The following is a 24401-nucleotide window of genomic DNA, read 5'->3' as shown; positions in this document are numbered from 1 at the left end:
GAAGCTAAAACCAAGATGATTATTTATATAATTCTTAAAGCTGGAAGTTTTGAAATACACTGCAAAAAAAGCAATTTTAAAAAGCAGTTTTATAGACACTATTCTATCTCCACTACACTGCGCTCACATCACTAAGACAATTTAGCATTGAAAGCAGCTTAGGCAATCATTAAGTTAAAGAGCTGTCTGCTACTGGCAGCTTGTTAGTTCCAAGGCTTTCCATAGAACTTCAACCAACATGATGACATTTTGATCCCTTGTGTCCAAGAAGTGGTCAAGGTTGATCAGTCAGCTTTCAGCAGAAGAATTTGCTCCTGATGGCATGGCAGCTATAATCGTATGGTATTTTTAGGAAAGTGATACACTGAAAAATAATATCATAATTATGTATTTATCAAGTGTTGGTTTCTACAACCTGGAGATTTGACAATGATTGCTCAAACAAATCATTACATTTCTCAAAAAATTTAAAAATGCACAGACGCTGTCAACTGAATGGATTATGAAAAATCTCAATCCTGTTACCATCTTAATGAATGCAGTACTGAGCGTCATAAATGCCCTTATATCCTTGTCACATAGTGTGAATTACAAATAGAAAGACCGAAGAAATGGTAAACTGACTTCCCTTTCATGGAGTCTGATTTGTGAATCCTTTGTTCTTTTCTCACTTATTACAGATGCCTTTCATTAGTGAGTTCTCATATTCAAATAATCAGCCCCCAAAGAGTCATAATTATGGGAAGACAATACCATTGCCATTTTCACAGTCAAATTGTAATATTTTTAGTGAGCTGAATATAGTAATTATTTATTAAAAGTAACACATGAAGATATGAATAAAATATCTTTATGTACAAAGTGGCATGGCATGATTTCTACCTAATATTTAATAATACACTTGCAAATTGTCCCTGCATTAACATAATACAAAACAATAAATACGAACATCAGGTAATGTAAGAACACCAAGAAAATAGGATCGTCTCCATGGATAGGAACCGCTGGCTCTGGAAACTTTAAACTCAAGGGAAGGTCATGTCATCTTGAACCCACCTGCCTGGGCTATCAGGTTAACTGCTCACAAATGTCCTTCCTAAAACTCCATCTCCTAAGATATGCTTATATGTGCTTTTTCACGTCTCAAATGACAGGAGAGGCCCCAGCTTCTTTTGGATTCTATGAAATTATTGCATGTCATCTGGGCATCACTTTTTTGGGACAGGCGACTGGCACAGACTGGAGAGCAGGACTGGAAGTCAGGATTGAGTCCACAGATTGAGTCTCCCTTCCTATCCCTGGAGCATAGAAGCTGAAGATTAAGCCTGTGGGGGAGGAAAAAAAAGTTCAGATTCCAAGAAAGAGAAGAAGTAGAGATGCTGGAGAGACCATTTTTTTGTTAAGAAATGTTAGTGACTTGCTGAGGTTTCTCCACTCAGTGGAATCAGGTGACTGTCTCACAAGCACTTCAAACTCAACATGTCTGAAGGGAAAACACACTCTGTAGCCCTACCCGAGCCCCCATCCGTGGTTTTGTTTCTCCTGATTTCAGCTACTCATGGTCAACCTCAGTCTGGAAAGTGATGATCCTCATCCTGACCTATTGATCAGAAGGTCAATAGTAGCCCGAGGTTACGTTACAACACACGTCATTCGTCTCACTTCATCTCATCAGGCAGACATTTTATCCTCTCACGTCATCATAAGAAGGGTGAGTACAGTACAAGAAGGTATTTGGAAAGAGAGAGAAGCCACATGCACATAACTTTTACTGCAGTTTGTTTTTATAACTGTTTTATTTTGGTATTAGCTATTGTTGTTAATCTCTTACTGTGCCTTATTTGTAAATTAAACCTGACCATAGATATGTATGTACAGGAAAAAACATAGTATGTACAGGGTTTAGTGCTATCCATGGTTTCAGGCATCTACCGGGGGGTCTTGGAGCATGTATACTGCCTGCCAAACCTGTTCCCTCTGGCTGCACAATTCTAATCTTTGCTGGAGCCTCTATGGTCCACCCAGGCACTCATGCTGGAAGCTCATGCTGGACATATCTACACTCCAAATCTTCCTCATTCCCCACTGTGCACATTCAATCAATCATGACCTCTGGAGAAGTTTACCCTCCAGACATTTCTCTAGTCCATTCTGCCTCTTCACCTCCATGTCTACTGTCCCTGCAGAATGGGCGAAGCCCTTGTCCTTTACTTAGGGAATATTGCAACAGTTTTTCAGCTTCGTTGCTTCCAGTCTTACTCTTCTTGATTTAATCATTATTAAACACTCAGTGATGTGTCTTCAGCACAAATCTCATCATATTCTTCTTCTGATTAAAGTCCTTAACTCTACCCTATCATAATGGGACACAGTTCAAGATCTGTTGCTTGGGGTGACAATGTGAATAATGAAGATATTTATTGGCAACTTTTATGCTTTGCTGCTGTGTGCTTATCAGGGGGAAGCATGAACAGACAACTCTCCACTTCTCCTTCACAAGAAGAGAAAGAGAGCCAGGGCTTTGTTTTGTGACTGGGGTTTTCGTCTTTGCAGTGCATAAACAACTTTCTCTGTCGGCCGCACAAGGAGCAGGAGCTGGAGGTTTCTGTGCCTAAGCGGAAAAGGGGAAGTGGCCTAACCTGACAGGGGTTAGGTGCTGTCCTGCTGTCGATGGCAGGACTCCCAGTTCCCAAGAGTCTGGGTGGGGTGGGCCCTGGTACCAGGGGTAGAGACCTGCACCCTGCTCTGTCATGGCATGATTGGTGGAGGCAGGGACTTCGGTAGGGACGGTTAGTCACACTTTTGCCTCACGTGGGGGAAATCTGGACCCTGGCTGTCTCTGTGGGGAGTGGTTTGGAGAGCGGGGAGTGGCCACAGGATCCACGTCAAGCTTTAGTCTATGGAAAGGATCATAGAACAGAGTATTTCTGATGTCCTCCCAGAGTATCTGCAACTGACAGATGGCCCAGTTTATGTTAGAGCATGGCACAGCTCTAGAAGGAGCACGATGATCATAGGCATGACTGCGGAACAGACCCTCTCTCCAATTTGGAACTGATTTCCTGGATATTTTACCTCCAAGGTAGCAGGATGGGGGTGGTTTCCCCAAATGAGGAAATTTCTGCATGGCATTAATGAAGGAGGAAAGAATCTCATTTTATTCTGCTTAGAAAACGTAAGCATTTTATTCTCGCCTTCTGCAGTCCTTGATAATTTACCGTGGAAAACAAGACCTCCCATGATCTTGTGCCCTCTACTGCTTCAGCCCGATTTTCCAGCCTCTCTGACATTGAATTATATCCTCTTGGCCCCTGCATCTCAAAATATGAATGGTGAGAACCAGATTTTTTAAAAAAATTTTCTAATCAGTTGCAAAATGATATTTAAAAAATACAATAACGTGAATAGCATATTGCAACCATATCAGATTGCTATAACAATTTTTAGAGGCTTATACTCAGTTTCCGTACTTAATCTCACCATAGAACGTTATCAACAGCTCAGTGACCTAGCAGCAGATGTGCGTGCCACAGCCCTAGGCCAACCCGTTGTTTCTAATTTCTTTCATATACATGCAGTTTCTTATCCTATAAATCTCAGCTCAAATGCCATCTTTTCTAAGTAATTAGCCATTAAATTCAAGGTGCCATGTCTAACTTACATACCACTATCTTATTATTTACCATATTAAAGTAAAATTGTCTTCCTCATGTGTATTTCCCTTCACTTCTGTAACCTCTTGAGGACAGCAGCATGTCATATCCCTGTTTATACCTGGTCCCGTACTTGGCAAAGAGCAGGATGTCTGTCACTCTTTGTTCAACTGACCCAGACTCTTTCGTAGGTGAGTTCCCAGGTGAAGTCAAGCGTTTGTAGCACAGACCATCTGGGTAAACACCAGGATTTATGTGAGTAAGGTAATGCTCATGATTAATACTGCACTGATTTTTTCTTTCAAGGATCAGCAAGTAAACTGGGAACAAACTGACATTTTCATCAGCGTATACTCCACATGGATAATCTTTTTTCAAGAGATGGATTTTGCTTCATTAATGATTTTTTTCTTTAGTTAGAAGTTTCAATTTGAATGTACCAATATCAGTATTTGCTTCCTCTTCGATGTTACAATCTCTCTAAATTTAGTGTGTTGTCCTCAATAATGGTAATGCATGACTTTGTGGTCACTGAACGTCTCACAGCCCTAAAATTTTATAAATTTATGATGCTTATAAAGAATAAATGATCACTTTTATAATAAACTATCATAATGCATCAACACTGACAACACTTTATAAGCAAAGAATCAAAATGGTCTTAAAAGAAAATATCTTCCTGTACTAGGGTTTACAAATGTGGAGCCCAGTGTACAGCAGTATTAAGAATTTTGTTTAGGCACGTGTTGTGATGAGCACTGGGTGTTATACGCAACTAATGAATCATTGAACCTACATCAAAAACAAATGATGTACTATATGCTGACTAACTGAACATAGTAAGAAAAATGCGTATTAAAAAAAAAAAGAATTTTGTTTGGGGCCATAACTAGGATGAGAAAATAGGTCTCTTTCATGATGTTTTGTTTTTAGCCCCTGCTATTTTGTCTTAAAATGTAGGAAAAATGTTGAAAACATGTTAAGCTCTTCTGGAAGTTTGCGAAGATGTTTTTTAGATCATCATGGTACCATTGAGAAATGACAGAAGTAGAGTGAATTGTATCTGGGAGAAAAATGAAAATGGGTAACATTCCATGCTGATGAGGGCCTGTGGGATGAGACTTTCATATAAACTGCTGGTCTGTCCAGACAATTGGTTCTTGATCTGAAACTCTTTTTGCTTCTTAAACTGTCAGAAGGCTTGGAATAGAATGGAGAGAGCCTACTGGTGAGGGAGCAAGCGGGTTACAGTAGCTCTCTCCCTTCCTATAGTACAGAATTCGTTGTGGAACAATCAAGTGCTTTCTGTCCCGTTTTAAAATTGTCCCCTCCCCCACTTAATATATACCTTAGACATGTTTGCATGAAATTAAAAATTGTCTTGAGAATTATTTTGCTAAGTTGTATAATGTTATTGATTGGATGAAGCATAATTTTCTTGAACTTTCCATACCACTAGACATGTGAACTATTTCTAAATGTTAGCTACTATTCTTTGTATATTAACCTTTAATCACAGTTCAAACAATGTCCTTATGAAAATTTCCTAGAAGTGAAGTTACTAGGTGACAATTGTGAATATTTTAAGTCCTTTAGTGAAAGTACTACCAAACTGTTCTTCAGAAAGATTAACCTAATTTATACTTTCAAATGCAGCATCTGATTTTATTTGCTTCACCAGTATGACTTTTAAAAATTAGGAAGGAAAAAAAAGTTTAAGTAAATTGAAGGTTACAATTTTTTTGGTCTTAATTCACATTTTTTAAATTACTATAGTAACTCTTCTGTAATTTTATATTGCCATTTCTGTTTCCTTCTCTATGAATTACCTGTTCCTGGCCTTTGCTCATTTTTCTACTTCCTAATCTGTATAGATGTCTTTGGTATATTTAAGATAATAGTTAATTGGTCTCATATTTATAGCAAACATTTTCCCAATTTGTTTTTTGTTTCATAATTTTCTTTATGATAATTTCTTTGTTTGGACTTTTTAAGTCGTGATGTGATAGAATTCCTATCTTTTCCATTGAATTTCCTTACATTGTTTATGTTTTAAAAAACTTTTAATCAGTTACTTAATAATACACACATAATTTTTCTTTTACTCTTTCTCTCTTTTCTTTTTTTGTATTTAGTTCTTTATACATCTTTCTCCATATAGACATTATTAGCTAATGTCCCCACCTCCATCCTCATTATGGATCAATTTATTCATTTATTGGCATCAATAAAAAAAAAAGAATGTACTTTGATTGCTCCACATTTTTGCATAGAAAGTCTGGCCTTATCAGAAGTTCTTTGTGATGGCAAATCAATTCCTTTAGCTATGTTATCCTTACCACTCCTTTTCGTGGAAGAATTAATCTCAGAAGAAAATAACAGCACATTTGCATTATAAATGAGCACAAGAACATATAGAAATGCATATCACTAATATATTTCTAATCTTTGACTTTGGTCACCTTCAAAACTTAACACAGATTATTTTTGCATTAATAGCTATTTTGAAGGTGGTACCAGCTAATAGTTGGGACCGAAGTGAATTGTACCAGGCAAGTTTAGGCTAAAATAATCCTTTCCTTATTCTTAAAAAGTTATGATCCCTAAATGGAGCAATGCATCTTCAGTAAAAGGATATTTTTTGAAACCTTATCAATCTTCCTTTTGTTGATATAAAAGTCTCAGAGATTTTAGAATCTGTTTGAATTGATAAATCAGTATCAATCATGCTCACATAGCTTTTAATTTTTTTTCTCTAATTATTATCTTACTTCTTATATGTGATTTCACGTTCCCACTAGGCAAAGCTTTGCAGAGGGCAAGGATCATAGATCATAAGTATTTTGGAAGTCTTGTCTGCCCTGCCAAATCGCATTAAATATAATGCTTTGCACAAAATAGAGGATCAATATATGAAGCAGCAAGCGTTAAACTATTACGGAATTTGATTTTGAGATGAAAATTTTTAACGTTGTGAACTTTCCATATTAGTGTTTTCTGTTGCATACAGATCCAGACTTCTCAACTTCTATTTCCAAATTTTCTAGCTCTGATGACTATATTCCTATTTATTCTGAATCTCTGAGTTGATATCTGATTTCTCATTAATAGCCTAATAAAGTCATTACTTACTGGTTACTACATTCAAAGTACAATGATTGCCAAGAGAAATACACTGAAAAAAAGTAAGATGAATAGTAGAATTGACATGTCAAACTTCTTTCTTCCCTTTACTTTCCGATCTTTACTTTTCAGAACATTGTTACATAATTTCAAAATTACACAGGAGAGCAACAAAAGCTACTTATCTCTGCAAATTAAAAGACATGAAATTAAAGGCTAGGCATATTTTTTAAAGTACAAAAAATGGGAAGGAATGGGAACTGGACAATAATTTATTTTGTCAAGCTTGTTTGGGTCTCCAATACTCCTTATCTCTGTATAGTTTTTCCTTCTGACTGAAAAGAAGACTTTGTCTTCCTCCATGTTGGACGATTAGTCACTAGGAGTTAAGCATTTTGATAATTTAGAAAGCATCATTTTACTAGCCACAAGGTTGCCAAGAAACCATAGCATGTATAGAGGAAGTTTTCCATGCCCTGGGTAGGTTTGGACCACCTGTCTCAACAAACTTCTCAAATTTCTCAACTTTTCAAACTTTGCATCTAAAAGTGTCCATAGCAAAAGGATAGGCAGACTCTCAGATTACTCTCATTCTAATGCACCTTTGCTGGCTAGAAAGGGATGGGATTGTGATCCTGGTGGTCACATCTGGATGGCACTGCTCTGTCTCCTCTCCTGCTACTGGCCAGAGAAGCATGGCAAGCATCATGTACTCAACGAGCCCTCTCTATGTGTCTGTAACAGCACCGTATTAGTGGTTGGGTACTAGGCATAGGGACTGGACACAACAATAACATTCCACCCTCTGGACACTATCCAGAGTCCCTGCCAGGGTGGTCAGGTCAATTCTGGACAAATACATATTGATTTGTGTTTTTTTTTTTTGCTTTTTTACTCTTAGTTGACAAAGGGTAAATTCTTCTGCAGGTTCTAAAAAGCATCAAGCGCTAATTGTGAGGGCACTTAATCAATGCTTCTTGTGAAAACTAAATCAAAATCAGAAGACCTCCTTACCCAATTCTAGGAAAGCAAAAGACAATCCCATGCTAAACTGAGAGGGTTAATTCCACAATACAAGAACCTGGCCTGAGCTGTTTTACTGAAATAAGAAATGTGTCCGCATTGCCCTGATTCCTGGTCAAAACAGAGGACATGCAGAAGAACAGTGTTGCTCGTAACCATAGTTTTGGGAGGTTTCAATTATTTATTGATTCACAATTGCTGTAATGAGATCGTTCATTTGCATCTGTTCTCATAGAGACCCTGGCCGGCTCTGTCCCTCAGCTAGTTATACAGCAACAGTATGCCCCTGGGACCAGCTGGGTATAAGAAACCCCAACGGAGACTACTTTCTTGGATCACCTTGTTTGAGGGGCCATGTGTACATATCCACGGTTCTTGCACCCACAGAGAATGTATATCCTGGTATAGTCTTTACAGAGCGAGGACAGATGGACCTCCTATCTGCCTTCTCTGAACCCCTTGCCCTGAAACAGCCTTTGGCTGTGATGCATATCCTTACTTCAGTGCAGCTGCTGTATCCTATCTTTTTCCTGCAGGGAACTGAAAATTTGTAAGCACTGTCATTCTGGGTCCTCCGTTAGCCATAGAACCCTGTCTAACTGCCACTGTTAGTGTGTAGACACCGACCAGGTAAAGGCAAACTTCATTTATATGAAAACATGACCAACAGGCAGAGTAACTGTGTCATTTCTGAGGTAGGCAAGCAACTGGAAGAATCTTCCACAGCCCCCAATATAAGCATTTCTCTGGAAAAATCTTGGAGTTTGTTTTTAGACAGATAGACAATGATGGTTTCACTGACACAATCCGTTAGCTTTTCAGCTTGTAAAAATCTTTTGAAATAATCTAAGCTGCAGCACTCTAACAAAGCAGATACTAATGAGCATCTCAGTGAATGAAATAAAAAAAAACGTACGTATTTATTGCCCAGGTGTGGGGAGGACTCATCAAGCTGTCAGTTCTTGGCTTTTCCTTGTGCTGAGTGCTCACCTACAAACAGAAGATATGTTTTGATCCATAAGCTCAGAGAGTGAATAAGGATGAAAATATAGCTTCTTGACTTGTTTTTTTATTTTTCCAGGAAAGTCCAATTTCCCTGCAAGAATGTCATTAGAGCCACAACTTGTCTCTTGGTATCGCTTGGAAATTGTTCAACAAAATTTATGAGCTTTTTTCTACCATCATCTGTTTTCACCCTGAAGGAGCAATGCTAACTAACTCCCTGGGGGGGGGTGTGAGTTAATGAGAGAGGCACCCTAGGGAATGAGGTATAGATTTTTGCTTTTTCCCTGAGCCTAAGCAAAACTATGTTATATGTTTAAAGTGCCATTTTATCAGGAAGCCATTCTAGAGTCCTCTCTTTAAATAATTGAGTGAGAGTTTTGTGAAAATGAATTTAGAGGCCAACATGAACCCTTTGGTGATACACAGAGCAGCACAGGGAATATTACTCAAAATAACATATTATTCCATCGGCCAATATAAATATTGACCTAGGCTGATGGGAAGCTGAAGATCCCAAGTGTTTTCATATGGCCCTGCATCCACGAGCAACACATCTCACACTACCTGTGTCTTTCAGGTAGACACAAGTATCACCATCAGTCATACTATACAAAAGCAATATGGGCCCACGTTTCCAGCTTTGAGAATAAATGTCACTGTTTTGCTCCAGCTTTTATCTGTCATTTAGAAACCTGTTTCTGGGAACTCCGTTGATGTCACCTGTCACCAGAACTATTACGGTGATAATAAATAGTGCCAGAGACCAAGAAGGAGAAAAAACCTGGGATGCCCTTAAGAACCCCTGATGTGGGGAGCTCTGAGAGATGCCAGGTACGGAGCGACAACCCTCCCAGTTGCCTTCCAGAACAACTCTTTGCTCACTATCATTATTTTCCAGAAAGCACAGCACTTCCTGGAATCCATGGCTGTAAAGTAGAGGAATGAGAAGTGAACAAAATAAATACTTATCGAACCCCTACTGTTTGTCAGAGTCATCTAAAGCAAATCATATGAAAATCATTCCAATTCTTAATATCTCTTTTCATGTTCTGTCTAATTGGGAATAGAAAATATGAGAAAGATTCAATTACAATATGAATCCGATAAGTTATAATAATAATGTCTATGACAAAAGGAAATGAAACACATACCTAGAAAAAAACCACTGTAAAGAAGTACACCAATGCCAATGGTGATTGCATTGGGTTGGATTTCACAAGTAATTTTAAATTATTTTCTGTTCTCCAATTTTCCCTATTCTCTATTACGCATAATATGGTCTAATGTTAAAATGGCAGTGTAAGCCATGAAGAGATATTACAAGGCAAGTGATACATGTTGATTTGCCAAATGAAAAAAATATGTTCAGAAGAGGGAAAGACCATGTACACCGAGGATAGTCAAGGAAGCTTCGGTGAAAGTGTAGGGAATGGCCAAACATTGAAGGGCTGAGAAGACAGAAGCCGAATCTGTGTATGATTTTCTAAATCTTTTGATCTTTTTGCTCATCTTCACACTTCACATTTCTTTTTTAATTTGTGAAAATAAATAAGCAAAAAAAGTGACTGTACATTTAATAATTACCATAACATACTAATTAGTATTGGCATACTAATAATTTACTAAGAATGTGTAATTACCATAATGGTGAAGTGGTGGAGGGGAAGGAGTGACAAAAGGGACCAGGGCACCATCTCCCCCTTCGGAAGAGCTTGAGTTCGGCAAGGAAGACAGGGGCAGGAGATGAATGATGTCTGGAGAATATGAGTTAGTAAGTGGTTCACAGACTGAGCAAGAGAAGTCTTGGCGCATCACAAAGCACCTTCGTAGACGCGCTAAAGTGTTTGAACTTTATCTTAGGTAATACAAACTTACCAGTTTTCTAAGCAGAGGAATATTATACTGAATTCAGATTCTCTTTTTCTTCTTCCAAATGGTTCAAAATCAAGTAGTGCTTTAACACTAAATTCAAAGATACTATGCTTTGCTTCTTCTGTGAAGTCATGTATTCTTTAATTGATTTAAGCAATTTTTCCTCATAATCCTATAGTGTTTGATATTAAAAACAAGACATTGTATATTCACTTTCTGAGGTGTGCGTAAGTGGGAGTCATTTCAAGATGCATCATCGTCACATGTACATTTTGCCGTCGATTGTGGAGATGTTTAACTGAGCAAGATTTCTTACCAAAGTTGAGTGGGATCTTGTATGTTCTCATAAAGGACTCCTTGATCGGCTGTGTTTGGTGCTCATTTGTTTCTGAAAGCAGATTCCTATTGTACTCTAACAACCTTTTTTCTTTTACGTTAAAGAAAACTCCTAATTTAAATAATCAAATTTTAAACATTTATGGATTACAATTTCAGCAAAACAACTTGCTCGAGAGTGAACACACTTGAAGAAAGCAAGGAATGTGGATGATGGCCTAATCAGAGGAGGTTTTGGAGCAAGGAACTCTCTTATTAGGAGAAAATGACCAGAACAACAACCATGGCTCTTGGAGGCTTCTGGAAACCCAGACATTTTAGCATCCACTGGCATTTCCCCCGAAGGTGGGTTGCTGCAGAGCTCTGTTTCCTGGGAAACATGATTTATTGACCTCCAAAATGGCACAATTTATTCTGAGATACAATACCAGAGCTGATAAATTAAAGCACTGACCAATCCAATGCGTTCTTTTGACCACTGAAGCTCAAATTTCATTTTGTTTCCACCTAGGTGCATTAATACCACATTTCTTAGGTCACAAGCAAATAACATAAAGTGTAACAATCATCAATTCTGAGTGGCGGGTAGTCAGATATTTGTTCTGTCAAATTCTTTTCTATATTTTTCAGATTTCTAAAAATTTTTATATAGGAGATAGTGGAACATTGAGCTAAGCCTGTGCATTTAATTCAAACCTACTCATTTAAGATTTTATTCTAGTTCTATTTTAGGAAAAATGTCATAGTTATGCAAAAGATGTTTAGGTAAAATAATTATAACAACATAACTTCTGTTGAGTATAGTAAGCTATATTTAAAAAAAGCACATTTGAATACTTTTAAAAGGAAGTGGACAGGTATTTGGTGATGAGTGTTTCAGGAACCAGACTTTAGTAAAACTTGCAGTTGTACAGACGGCATTTGGAGATCATTATGTTTTGGATTCTTAATTCTCAGCTATTGAAACTGACTGTGAATGAGCAATTGCAGTTTTGCCCTATCACCAAATATCTTCCATGGTAATCAGCTAGGTTGACCATGGAGAGGTTATTTCATTAAAAGAGGTATGATTCCTCAGGTAAGGTTGGTAGAAATAAAAAGACCAGAGAATAGATTTTATTACTTCCATGATGATATTTCCTCCTTAGACCTGTGACTTAAAAATTTACTTATGATGAAAAGGAATCTTAGAGAATTAAGGGTCTTCTTAACTATCCCCCCGTAGTCTACGTCCCTTGTTACCGCAATGATTATGGGAGTGGGAGAAGCCAGTTTGTGTCGACTTTTCCCTGGGCCTTAAAGAAGACTCAGATATTAAATTTGCAACCAAAAAACAAGATTCTCTGGAATTTTCCCACCCTCAACCCTCAATTCTGGTGTCAGTTGTGATTTCCATGGTAGAAATGGGGGGTAGGGCAGGTTGTCCTCATCCCAGGCCTCTCCTCGCAAACATAGCCAGAGGCTCCTACATGGAGCTGGGGTCTCCCATAGCTAGGAGAGCCCTGAGGCTGCAGAGTGTTTTGTTAAATACCCACAGGAGTAATGACAGTGTGTGAAATTATTGTGATGCTTTCTTGCAAGCCACAGGCAGATTCTGAGAACTTTTCTTGGCAAATGGTGTGGTCACATTCAGGATCCTTACTTAAGACTGGTTCACATGTAGGCCGCACTTCCCTGACTTGGTAAAATAGGCTTGGCAACTCAGTCAAGACTGGTGAATAACCAGGGGAAACCTGTAAGTAGTTTCCAATTATCCTATGAATGAATGTTACTCCTTTGCCCATTCAGATACTTACCTCTAAGAGAACTGTGTGGGAATAAAGGAAATGTGTGCATTGAAGAGCAGAAGAGATACAAGAATGAAGAATGTCTCTCGTAAGAGAAAATGACTCCCATGACGGGTCTGGGCATGTGTCTGAAGATTCTGGGTACCCTCAGTTTTCAAGGCTTCTGTCTATATGCTGTAGTTTGTTCTCGTTAGAATTTCCCACCTGAAGTTGGGACCACATTCAGCCTTTGGTACCTTACTCTTGAATTGGGACCATATTGATTGCTTTTTGTTTGACAAAATTGTTTTTGCTACATATATACAATGGAGCTCATTATTCCATAGCTTTCACCTGACAAACTACCTGTATTCTGTGATTATTTTGTACAGGTAAAATGGGGGACCTAATATTGTAAATGCAGTCATGTAACTTGATATTTAAATTAGAGCCACTTGGATTGTTTTGTAGGGCTAATAATTATTTTTTATATATGTTTTGCAATATTGAGGTTTTAAATCTTTGGTCTACTCAGAACAAGAACAAAATCTGTGCTTTTTCATTTTTAAAAGTTACTTAACATTCATTTTTCATTACTCAATAATTCATGCAAATCACACCTATATTTTGAAAAACTTATACCTTTCAAATCCAATTTAAAAACCTAGGAAATTGGAAAAAAGAAATGTAAATTTGATCAATGGGAGATTGTGTTTTCTCCTCATTGGGAAGTTCAATTAAAATTATATGAAATGATACAAAATAGGATTTACATTTTATCTAATGAATCCTGGTTCCAGTTGACTATAGATAGTCATTACCAAAAATGAAACAAAGCAACAGCAATAATAAAAACCATGTAGTACATTTAATGTTCTTTCTGCTAGTACCGCAGAGTAGAAAATGTCTCGAGTCACCACCCCTTTCTTGGAACACATTCATATTATAAAAAGCAACCTTTAAAAGTATAATAGTCCAATGATTTTACCAAAAACAGTATTTCCAGGACTCATCTTTTCCATATACTTTTCCTGCATTGTGGGGGAGTTACTAATTGTCTGTTTCTAGAGAAATTATGCTTTTTGGTTGTGTTTCACCTGAACAAAATCCAAGTTAGATTTTGAAATAACTATTTTCAGCTAATCAACAATCTGGGAGCTTACCAGACTCGTGAGAAATTGTCTTAACAGTGAGAAGCTTCACACTCTCTTTATCGGACTGAGGTCTGTTGGGAACAGAAAACATAAGTCAACACCACAGTAATTAGCATTGTATGTTTGTGAAAGAGAGTATACATGATATAAGCAGAATGAAGAAGATACGCAAGCATATATATGTGTATATATGCCATATATATATATATGATATGTATATATGCCATATATATATATATGATATATATATGTGTGTGTGTGTGTATGTGTGTGTTTCTATGGCAAAACCTGTCTTTTTACATACAGACATATGTATACTTTTATAGCTTTCTACTTCTAGAATCAAGCCAATAAATGTCTGCCACACTGTTAAACAATGATAGATAAATCAAGCACGAAAACGGGTTGTGTGAAACATTGCTCACAGGTCCGTAACGCACAGGTCTCCAGTCCTGAATTATGAAAGGGAAGACATAGGGATGTTTCCAAGCCTTTTGGGCTCATGCTACGTTTTGGGGACATCCCTTTTCATGAGGCCCTGGCTACGGCAGTGCAGGGTCTGACCTATTCTTTTTTTTTTTTTTTAAGATTTTATTTATTCATTCGACAGAGATAGAGACAGCCAGAGAGAGAGGGAACACAAGCAGGGGGGGGGGTGGGAGAGGAAGAAGCAGGCTCCCAGCAGAAGAGCCTGACGTGGGGCTCGATCCCAGAACGCCGGGATCCCGCCCTGAGCCTGAGCCGAAGGCAGATGCTTAACGACTGAGCCACCCAGGCGCCCCATGGGTCTGACTTATTCTAACCAGGAGTTCCCACCTATCTTTCTCAGATTCTAAACAGTTTCAAACCCAGGTTACTTTCCTTGGACGTCTCAAGAGACAGTATTTCTAATAAAGGATAAGTGATCTAGGGATATTGTTTTTAAAGTCCACAATTTGATGAACATACAAAAACAGCTACATGAAGGGAGGCTGCAAATTCGGGTCAACAAAGAAGCCTTAATTACAAAACTTGTTTTTGACATTAAAACAATTTGTCTCTTTATGGAACCTAGTTTGTAACAGCTGGCTGGATTGGTAACAACTGTTTTTTGTTTTGTTTTGTTTTAATATGTCAAAATAGAATAACCATCTACTGTCACTAAGATAAAGTCACTTAGAGCTGTCTCAAGGTGCAGGCATGATTATTCCCTAACTGTGATAAACATACTGAACATTTCACTGGGAAAACTATTTTAAAACTCTAGATATGTTTTCTACGAGATTTTTCCTTATAGTTATTTATATTTATTCTTCTATCTTTGCATTTCATCTTTATTCTTTTTTTTATTTATTTATTTTAGAGAAAGACAGAGAGAGCACGCGCACAAGCAGGAGCAGGGGCAGAGGGAGAGGGAGAGAGAATCCCAAGCAGACTCCTCGTTGAGTGCGGAGCCCACAGGGCTTGATCTCTGGACCCTGAGACCATGACCTGAGCTGAAATCAAGAGTCGGAGGCTTAACCGACTCAGCCACCCAGCACCCCTGCATTTCATCATTTGATTTCCCATTTTACTACCTTATTCAAGCTTAAGAACAATCTTCCCTTCCAGTTGTTGGAATTTCTCTGTTGATTCAGACAGAGTTCTGACAAACAGCCAAACCCTGTTTCTTGTACTTTTTACACAGATTCTTTTAAAAAATAAACCAAAAAGAGTCTAAATAGAAGATTAATGTTTTGGGGGTTTGTTTTTGTTTTTGTTTTTTCCCCATATAAATGGTAGGGTCAGAACTTCTGGGGAAAAAAAAGAAGTTACGTGGCTACTTACTGGTCATTTCCATTTTCCGGTGTGCCTAGGGGAGGAGAGAATAGTTATTAGAGCTGTGAGAAGCTTGGCTATGAAAACAAACAAACAAAAAACAAACACAACCCCAAGACCCCTGCTACTTTCTATGCAGAGATGTTTATAAAGCCATTTTGTAACTTTCTTATCTCCCTGCAGCCCCACTGGCCTTTTTCTCAGATATGGTTCCTATTACACCTCAGGTATGATGGATACATTCATGGGATAGTCCTAAGTAGGCCAACTCCACTGAATTTAGTTCTGGACTAATTTTAATCTTATAGTTTCATATTGCTATGTGAAACTACTATCCATTATCGCACATCCCACAGACACCAGAAAATGTCTCAGTTTATTTCAGTATCTCTGAAAAAAAATTTCCTCAAAGTATCAAATTACCTTTTTATACCAGAGAATTGAATTTTTGGCTCTCCTTTATACACTGCTCTTTCTGGAGACACAAATCACTGCTTTGTGGTGAACGACAATGTAGACATTGCTTCGAATGGCATCTGGAGTCCACTGATCCGGCCTCTCAAAAGTGCTCTGCAAAATGTCACTGAGGCTACTCACTGTAACTAATCTTTTGTTCGTTTTGCTGGGCTGCTCCACCAGGGTCTGGTAGAGACATCTGGGGTGCAGAGTGAGAATTCAGAATGATTTGTTCTGCACAAAGCCTTGAACACTAGGGAGGATACGCTGGTGGTCAAACCTTGCATCATTCATCTGGGGCGCATCAGGCAAACTAATGTAGTTGCTTCAGGTCCCCCTGTTTTGTTCCCGCTTTTGCTGTGGTTTTATTCCATCGCTACTCAGCTTCTGTCTCTTGGATTTCCTTTCACCTCTAATGTAGCCCTTGTTATTGGGATGTGCCCTTTGTATATGATTCTCCTGGTGGTGACCATCGTTCTTTTATAAAGAGCGTGAGTTCCACGAATGTTTTGGCTAATTCTATATCTGTCACTTTGGCTAAGAGACACCATCATGACTCTTAATCCCTAGTATGTAACTCATGGTGCCCATATGCTGTTCACCAACTCCATCCAACGTTGTCTTCCCAACATCAGCAGGATTTTAACAGCATGTTTTTATTCCTACTTTAAGCATTATGTATGATATCACTTGTCATGCTTATAACTCTATTTCAGAATGAGTTGATACTTTTTTGCATGTCTGTTTGATTTATTTATTTTATTTCTTTATTTTTTTAAAGATTTTATTTATTTATTCGACAGAGAGAGAGAGACAGGCAGCGAGAGAGGGAACACAAGCAGGGGGAGTGGGAGTGGAAGAAGCAGGCTCCCAGCGGGGCAGAGAGCCTGATGTGGGGCTCGATCCCAGGACTCTGGGATCACTCCCCGAGCCAAAGGTAGACACTTAGCAGCTGAGCCACCAGGCGCCCCAGCATGCCTGTCTTAATATTTTTCCTTAGAATACTGTAATGCAGGTTCATTGGCAGATAGATGCATACCAACAGACGATCTTCTGCATCTATGCTGTTCTTCCTTGGGTTAAAGCTCAGACTACTGTCAACATTATCTGGATGAGCTTAATTTCATACCGAAATCTTTGGATCATGTTGTCTTCCACAGGGCAGCGAGGGCTTACAAATTTTCTGAACTTGATGAGTCTCACCCACATACTTGAAGAGAGATTAACTGTAGGGGTCTAATGTTGCTAATTTAATAACAATGCTGTAAAATTCTGTTTGGAAAGCAAAGTTAACAATAACCAAATAGATTTGGCTAATTGTACAATTGCTGAACTTTGTTATAAAGTATTATATGCCTCCACAATAACTCTCCATAGCTGTAGGAGTTTTATACATTTGTTTCCCTGAATGATCCAATTCATCCAATTCATCTTCTTTAATAGAAAATGTCAACTTTTCAAATAACTTATTTGCAATCTTCTTATGCAAAGCAGTCTTTCAGTACAGGGTATTTTTACAAATGGATTTAGCACATTAATTTTTTACCTATCCTACATACTCAACACCCACAGGCTTTAACTGGGATGGTCGATTTCCCATAAAAGGTAGGATTGGTGGTTTAGAAACTTAGAGAAATTAAACTGATCTATAAAATTGCTATTTCCCCTCTGGAAATTGACTAAGGAGACATATTTCAGACATTATTAAGAAGTTTATTCACTAACTCCCAAAGGGAAAAGCATTTATTTGTTTTTTGCTTATTTTCCAACAAGAGCTAAAATGAACACTACTGGCTTTTCGTGTACCTTTGCCTTGTGCTGTCACCCTTGGGTGCTGAACTCTCGTGTGGTGCACGGTCAGGGACTGGCCGCAGGAACATCATCCCTTAGTATCCTAGGGTGCATTGTTCATGGTCTAAAGAAGAGTGTGGCTTGCATATCTATAAAAATAATCAGTTTTGGGGCGCCTGGGTGGTGCAGTCTGTTAAGCATCCGACTCTTGGTTTCAGCTCAGGTCGTGACCTTAGGGTTGTGAGAACGAGCCCCATGACAGGTTCCACACTCAGTGCGGAGTCTGCTTGAGATTCTCTCTCCCTCTGCCCCTCCTGCTCGTGCTCTCTCTCTTTCAAATAAACAAATAGTAAAAAAATAAAGATAAAAATAATCAATTTTTACTTAACAGTATTTGAGACTTAGGTGATATTCTTGCTAGTGAAATATTTAGAATTGAAGTGAGGAAAGGGAAGGTTCTCTTTTACTGAAAATTTAAAAATTTATTCCGGCAAGCATCTGATACGGTTCTGCTATATGCCATGCATAATGCAATGTGGACGCTATGGGGTGTGTGACGTGGAGGGCTTGCCTGATCTTATGGACTGCTCGTGTCCTCCTAAAATTCATCTGTTAAATCTTAATGCCCAACGGGAGCATGTTAGGAGGTGGAATATTTGGAAGGTCATTAAGTCATGAGGGTGGAGTCCTCATGAATGGGATTAGTGCCCTTATAAAAGAGGCCCGCAGAGAGTCTCCTGTCCCCTCTGCCATGTGAAGACATGGAGAGAGGGTGCTGTATAGAGAGCAGGAAGAGTGCCCTTGTTGTTCCTCAGGTCCGAGGATGTCTTGATTAGACTTCTCAGCCTCCAGGACTGCGAGAAATGCTTACCGTTGAAGCCACCCTGCTCATGGTATTTTTGTGATAGCAGCCCCAACAGAATTAAGACCCATCTTACAATGGCAGTGGGCACATAGAGAAGTAACCGTATGGTCATGTGATGAATAATGCCACAGATTCTGTGCAATTACAAGTAAGAAAACACTGTTCTTCTTAAGGAGATGGTGTGTTCTAGAGACATACTCTCAGTTGCTGTTTGAGCTAGATCTTTCATGGATAGATTGGAGATTGGGTATGTTATAAAAGTTAAGCGGTGAACGAGGTGTTCTAGGCAAGGGAATAGCATGGATGAAGGCATGGGGACATAACACTACGTTGCACAACCAGGGCTCGGGTCTGGAATGGAAAGATAGGTCGATGTTTAAGACAACAGAGGGGAGTGCCAAGCCATGGGAACTGAAGGGGGTTCGAGAGAAGCTCAAGTGTCTGGGATAGAAAAAAGACTGCATGAAGACCGTAGGAAATCTGAATAAAGTAGGGGTTTAACGAATAACAATGCGTCAGTATGGGTTAATTAATTGTGACAGATATCGCAATACTACTGTAAGATATTAATAATAAGGGGAGCAGGGTGTTTGGTGTATGGGAACTCCATAACCATCCCTGTCACTTCTCAGTAAATCTCAGTCTATTTTAAAATAAAAAATTTATTTAAAAAAGAATAAAAATATAATGCCATTATGGAAACCATAAATATTTAAGAGGAGGGAGAAGCTAAAACAGCAAAAAGATAAAAAAAGAAAAACAGGGTGAAGATGTAAAAGAGAGCAGGGCTACTTAATTAATTAGCTAATTAATTAATTAATTTTAGTTTCAGGAGTAGAATTTAGAGATTCATCACTTCCATACATCACCCGATGCTCATCACAAGTGCCCTCCTTAATCCCCGTCCCCCATTTCACCCACCTCCCCTCCACCATCTCTCAGTTTGTCCTCTATCGTTGAGAGTAGCAGTGCTATTTTAAAGAAAAGAGGACAGACTTTAAATGCCATTGGAGAGATTAAGGAGGATAAAGAATTGTCAAGCTAAAAGCCCACTAAAAATCGCAATCATGTTCAATCCTGAGGAGCTGAACCAATTAGCAGAACACACAGTCACAGAAGACACCTCCATTGGAAGGAAGCTGTGCCTCCCAGGAGGGCATAAGTCACAGAATGCTCTTCCTGAGACTGTGGGCCCCTCAGCAAAATTCCTAGCAACGCTTACCTCTATCCTCTGTCACATGGAAGTGAAAAATTCTTCACTACAGATAAGGTCTGTGGTTTTATGCCTTCGTTACTACCATAATCCCCTGACCACTCACAAAACTGTGGTTACTTCACTAAAAAGAATCTGTCCATATTTGATAATCTCTGCCACTCGCAGGTAATCCTCACTCCTTACACTCATCAGCGTTCAGTGGATTTCTCCGCCCCTACCCCTCTATTTCCGTGATCAAGCAGTAAGGCATTTTCTTTCTTTCTGTAATCCTCCTCTCCCCGTAACAGTTTAAATTCAAGTTTAGACTGAACATATATTCGCCTTTCGGAAAACAAAATGAAGCAAAACCCTGTTAACCTACCTGGGTCTGTCTTCCAGCACATTCGATACAAACCCACAAGGACGAATGCAGAAAGTGTCACTACAATCAAAGCAATCACCACTGGCAAAATAATACCTAAAAAGTATTGAAGACATTGTTAATTAGAGTGGCTACTGAATTTAACAGCAAGGAGTTTACGGAGCAAAAGCAGGCATGCCTCCTTCCTTCTTTAAACATCACTTAATTAAACATAACTATATTTTCGGCAAAGAAGATTTATCTGATTCAAGTGTTTTACTCTAGTTGTCATTTCTGACATATCCACTTGATGTCAGTCTTGCAGCCTTTTGAAATAAAGTTCCAAGCCTACGGGAGCTGGTTTCCTCACCTTCTTAGAGACTGGAGAAGTGAGGGATGGAAAACTGGAGAAGCCGACAATGTCTTCTAGACTATAGTCAGACCCACATTCACATATTATATTCTTGACTACTTTATAAGAATGTTACTGGGATAGAGAGAGAGAGATCCTATACTGGAACTGCTCTAGTCGTGAGGCTGGCTTCCTAAAAAACTCAGAAATTCTTAATTTCTAGGGAAATGAGTGGATTTTTTTCTGTTTAGTCGTAGAATGCACATATATGGTATATGATATGTACGTTTCTGCTAAAATGGAGCATTTCTTTGAAGGCCATTTTTAACATGAGGTTAAGTTCTGTGAAGGTGAACACTTCATTTTTATGGAGTTCTCTGCCTGTGCACTTACGGCTTATCTTTCCATAATAATATCTTAAAACTGGAAAAGGCATAAAATAGCGTAAGGGGACATAAATGGATATCAGAGTGGATATGATTTCTAAAAATGAGCCCATGGTTCAAGAAAGATGTAGTGTGTATGTGCCCACACATTTGAGAGCGTGGTGTTGTGACAGTAAATTGGGATGAGTTTTTATTCAGAGGAAGGTCTTGCTGTTTCGGTTTGTTTTTTAGCATCTGTCTTCTTTTGTGACAATCATTGCACAGGTTAAAACAACAGTGATGAAAAGACAAAGCTGTCATAGTCATACAAACCAGGGATGTAGAAGCCATATTCATTAGTTAGCTGGGTATTCTCTTCTGCTTGCGTATGTGCTCCTCGTATTTATCCAATTTTCTGTAGGATGGTTTGTACTTCCAGTGTTATAGTTAAATATTTGTTTCATAATAGACCTTGAGGGAGATCTGAGTGCCTCCCGAAATGAGAGTGCCATGTATTAGCAGGTCGATAAATGCAATGCTGACTTACTGAATGGAATGGCTTTACCTAAATTTACATAAGCTTTTATCGTCGGCTTCACATACATTCATCTTATTCTTAATTTCTAGGGAAATGAGTGGATTTTTGTCTATTCAGTCCTAGAATACACATATATGTTCCATGATATATACATATGTTTTTGCTAAAATGGAGCATTTCTTTAAAGGACATTTTTAACATGAGGTAAAGTTCTGTGAAGGTGAACAATTCATTTTTATGGAGTTCTCTGCCTGTGCACTTTGGCTTATCTGAGAATAGCCTCATCAATTCACTTTGACCCTCCGTGGTAATTGCTTAGCACTAGGGCAAGAAAAAAATGCCAAAGCTGTGCTCATTACAACCAGCGCGATAGTAGGAAATCCTCAAAACAGGTGGTAGGTAGGTAGGATTATGATGAAATTGCAGGTTCAGTAAAGTTGATAAAAGGCTGTCTACAATCGAATCCTCTCTGTTATCACATTCGAACATTTTGCATATTTGTCACCATGAAAGAAGATACGTCTGTTACCCGAGTAAGAGGGGCTGGCGGAAGAAGAGCTTGCATTTTTTGCATCCTCAGTACCTATTATTTTAAGAAAGAAAAACAGTAAGTCACTTGGTTGATGGATGCCAATCCTCACTATCCTAGCCCCACTTCCGTTTAAGGAAGCCTCTGTGATCTCCAGGTGTGATGCTTCAAGAGGAAGCAAAACCTCTCTCATTCTTAAAAAAAGCTCTGTTTTGTAAATTGAGATTGGCAGGGAGTTAATGTATACAGTTTGATGAGTGTGGACAAATGCCTTCACCCGTGAAACTATCACCACAATCAAGGTAAGACATCTATGTATCACATTCAAAGTTTCCTGTGTCCCCGCTTTAGCGCCGGTATGCAGTTTTGTTTTGTATTTCAATCCTACCTCGATAAAGCTGTTGAAAAAAGATTTGTAGGATTTTCTTGGTGAGAAGGGATCAAGTAAGCACATGTCCACGCTCATGCACACAGAAGTCATACCTTGCAACTGGGAGTTGTTTCCTGGCGTTGTCCCTGAGACGGAGGGTAATGTGCTGGTATGAGGAGATGACGCATCTGAAGATAGAGGGCTACCTGTAGGGAAATCACAAATCCAGTCAGATGAGGGTATTAATTCCGCTTGCTGAATTGCTTTGCAGATTTTAACAGCTTGCATTTCTGAAGACCTATGAAAACTGTTTACTGTTGAATCATACGATACACACAATCGTACACTAAATCATAAGTTCCTCTATTCCTCCTGTAAAGATGAATAAATTTGGAATCACGAAACCTGGATGTCAGTATCACATCTTTAAGAACTGGCCGGGAAAACTGACTGAGTCTCTTATCCTAGGCTGCGGTCTGTATCACCTGCTGCGTGAAATTCTTGTGGGATGCAAATCTATTCAAAAGCAGTAGTCACATTTCGGATATTACAACTTGGGAAATAGAGATTTTCTTTCCTAACACACATATTTAAAATAGACATTAATGCACAGGACTTCAGATTTTATCCTGTTTCTTAGTGAAGAAAAGATTGCAACTGAGGCTTTGGTTAAAAGGATTGGGGAAGATATCAAGGAAGATTCCTTCATTTTCATCTTTAAACCTCAGTAGTTGTCTACATTTATGTGCCTTGTCTAGAATAACTGTGGCTTGGTTGCATTTCCACCACTGTTTCATGCTCTTTTCTTCCAAAGAAATTGTTAATTTTAAGTTTATTATTATTATTATTAATTTGTTTGCTTAAGTCAACATCTGCCATTTCCACCAGAAGGACTGAAACAAAAGTTACAAATAAAAATGCATTATCCCACATCCACTAATCTCAACACGTCGTAAGGAAACACCAATATGTAAATGCTCTATGAGCTTATAGTATTTGTTCTTGTGGATTTGGGATAAAACACAGTTTGTATTTAGAATGATTTTGAAACAGAATTATTTTCCAAACAATGTAGTTTAAAATGATTTTCTTTGATCACACCTGTTTGCCTTGTCTCCCTGCTCAAGTTTAAGCTCCTGTAATGTGAAGGCCGTAACTCCCACCAAACTCCACATGGAGCTCTGGCTGCGGGGGGTCTGCAGTGAAATGGAGCTGGCTGCTTGGCCGAAGCAAGAGGCATCCCTTATAATTATGGCCTCCTTAGGAGTATGGAGGACGTGTATAATTGCATCAAAGAAATCGATATTGCCTGTGACTGCCTTGGATCCTTCCCTCTGCCACCACAGCCCAGCACGCACTGCATGCTCGTGCATTTTTGACATCTGTGGGGGAAGAATAATGTTTAGAGTCTGTACTGTTCTTGCCATGCAAGAAATCTGTGGGAGGAAGCTAGATATATGCCCATAAGAACAAAGAAAAATGTCAGGCTAGTGCACTCAACAGGCAGAAAAAGAAATATTAAATGAAAGAGTGGGAACTAGCTGAAACCTTGGTACTTTTAGTTGCTTTTTCCTGTGTCAAGTGTTTTAGTGAGGACGTTGCTCTTTTGATTGTGTTGGTAGAGAACAAGGTGGCTGATGAAATTTCCAATGGCAATTAATCCCCCTGGGATTTCCCAAGGGTTAATTTTCAAGACTCCACACCCTATCTCACTACCTTCTCATAGACAAGCTAAGTGGTTACAATTCTTAATATGACCTCAGTGGCTTAGATGAAAGTCCAAACGTTCTTACTTAACGCATGTTGATTGTCCAGTGCCAACTGTTATTACGAATGATCCCTAGGGTTGG

At 38.7% G+C, this 24401-nt stretch overlaps 1 protein-coding gene across 2 annotated transcripts in view; it reads right to left on the bottom strand.

Annotated features, from left to right (window-relative positions):
- The window catches only part of EMCN (endomucin), a 98325-nt gene continuing 73924 nt past the window's right edge, over positions 1-24401 (bottom strand). For both annotated transcript variants that reach the window (XM_045792507.2, XM_045792498.2), the window contains 7 exons: positions 22665-22757; positions 22182-22235; positions 20419-20514; positions 15739-15763; positions 13942-14003; positions 8716-8789; positions 1-1325 (listed from right to left, as the gene is read on the bottom strand). In XM_045792507.2, the coding sequence (XP_045648463.1) occupies positions 8755-8789; positions 13942-14003; positions 15739-15763; positions 20419-20514; positions 22182-22235; positions 22665-22757 (365 nt within the window). In that variant the 3' untranslated portion in view covers positions 1-1325; positions 8716-8754. The remainder of the gene's footprint in view (positions 1326-8715; positions 8790-13941; positions 14004-15738; positions 15764-20418; positions 20515-22181; positions 22236-22664; positions 22758-24401) is intronic.

The sequence above is a fragment of the Ursus americanus genome, chromosome 8 (genome assembly GCF_024610735.1).
Source record: "Ursus americanus isolate L20-20 chromosome 8, mUrsAme1.1.p, whole genome shotgun sequence".
NCBI classification, from domain to species: Eukaryota; Metazoa; Chordata; class Mammalia; order Carnivora; family Ursidae; genus Ursus; species Ursus americanus.
This window is presented reverse-complemented; position numbering and strand designations above follow the sequence as displayed.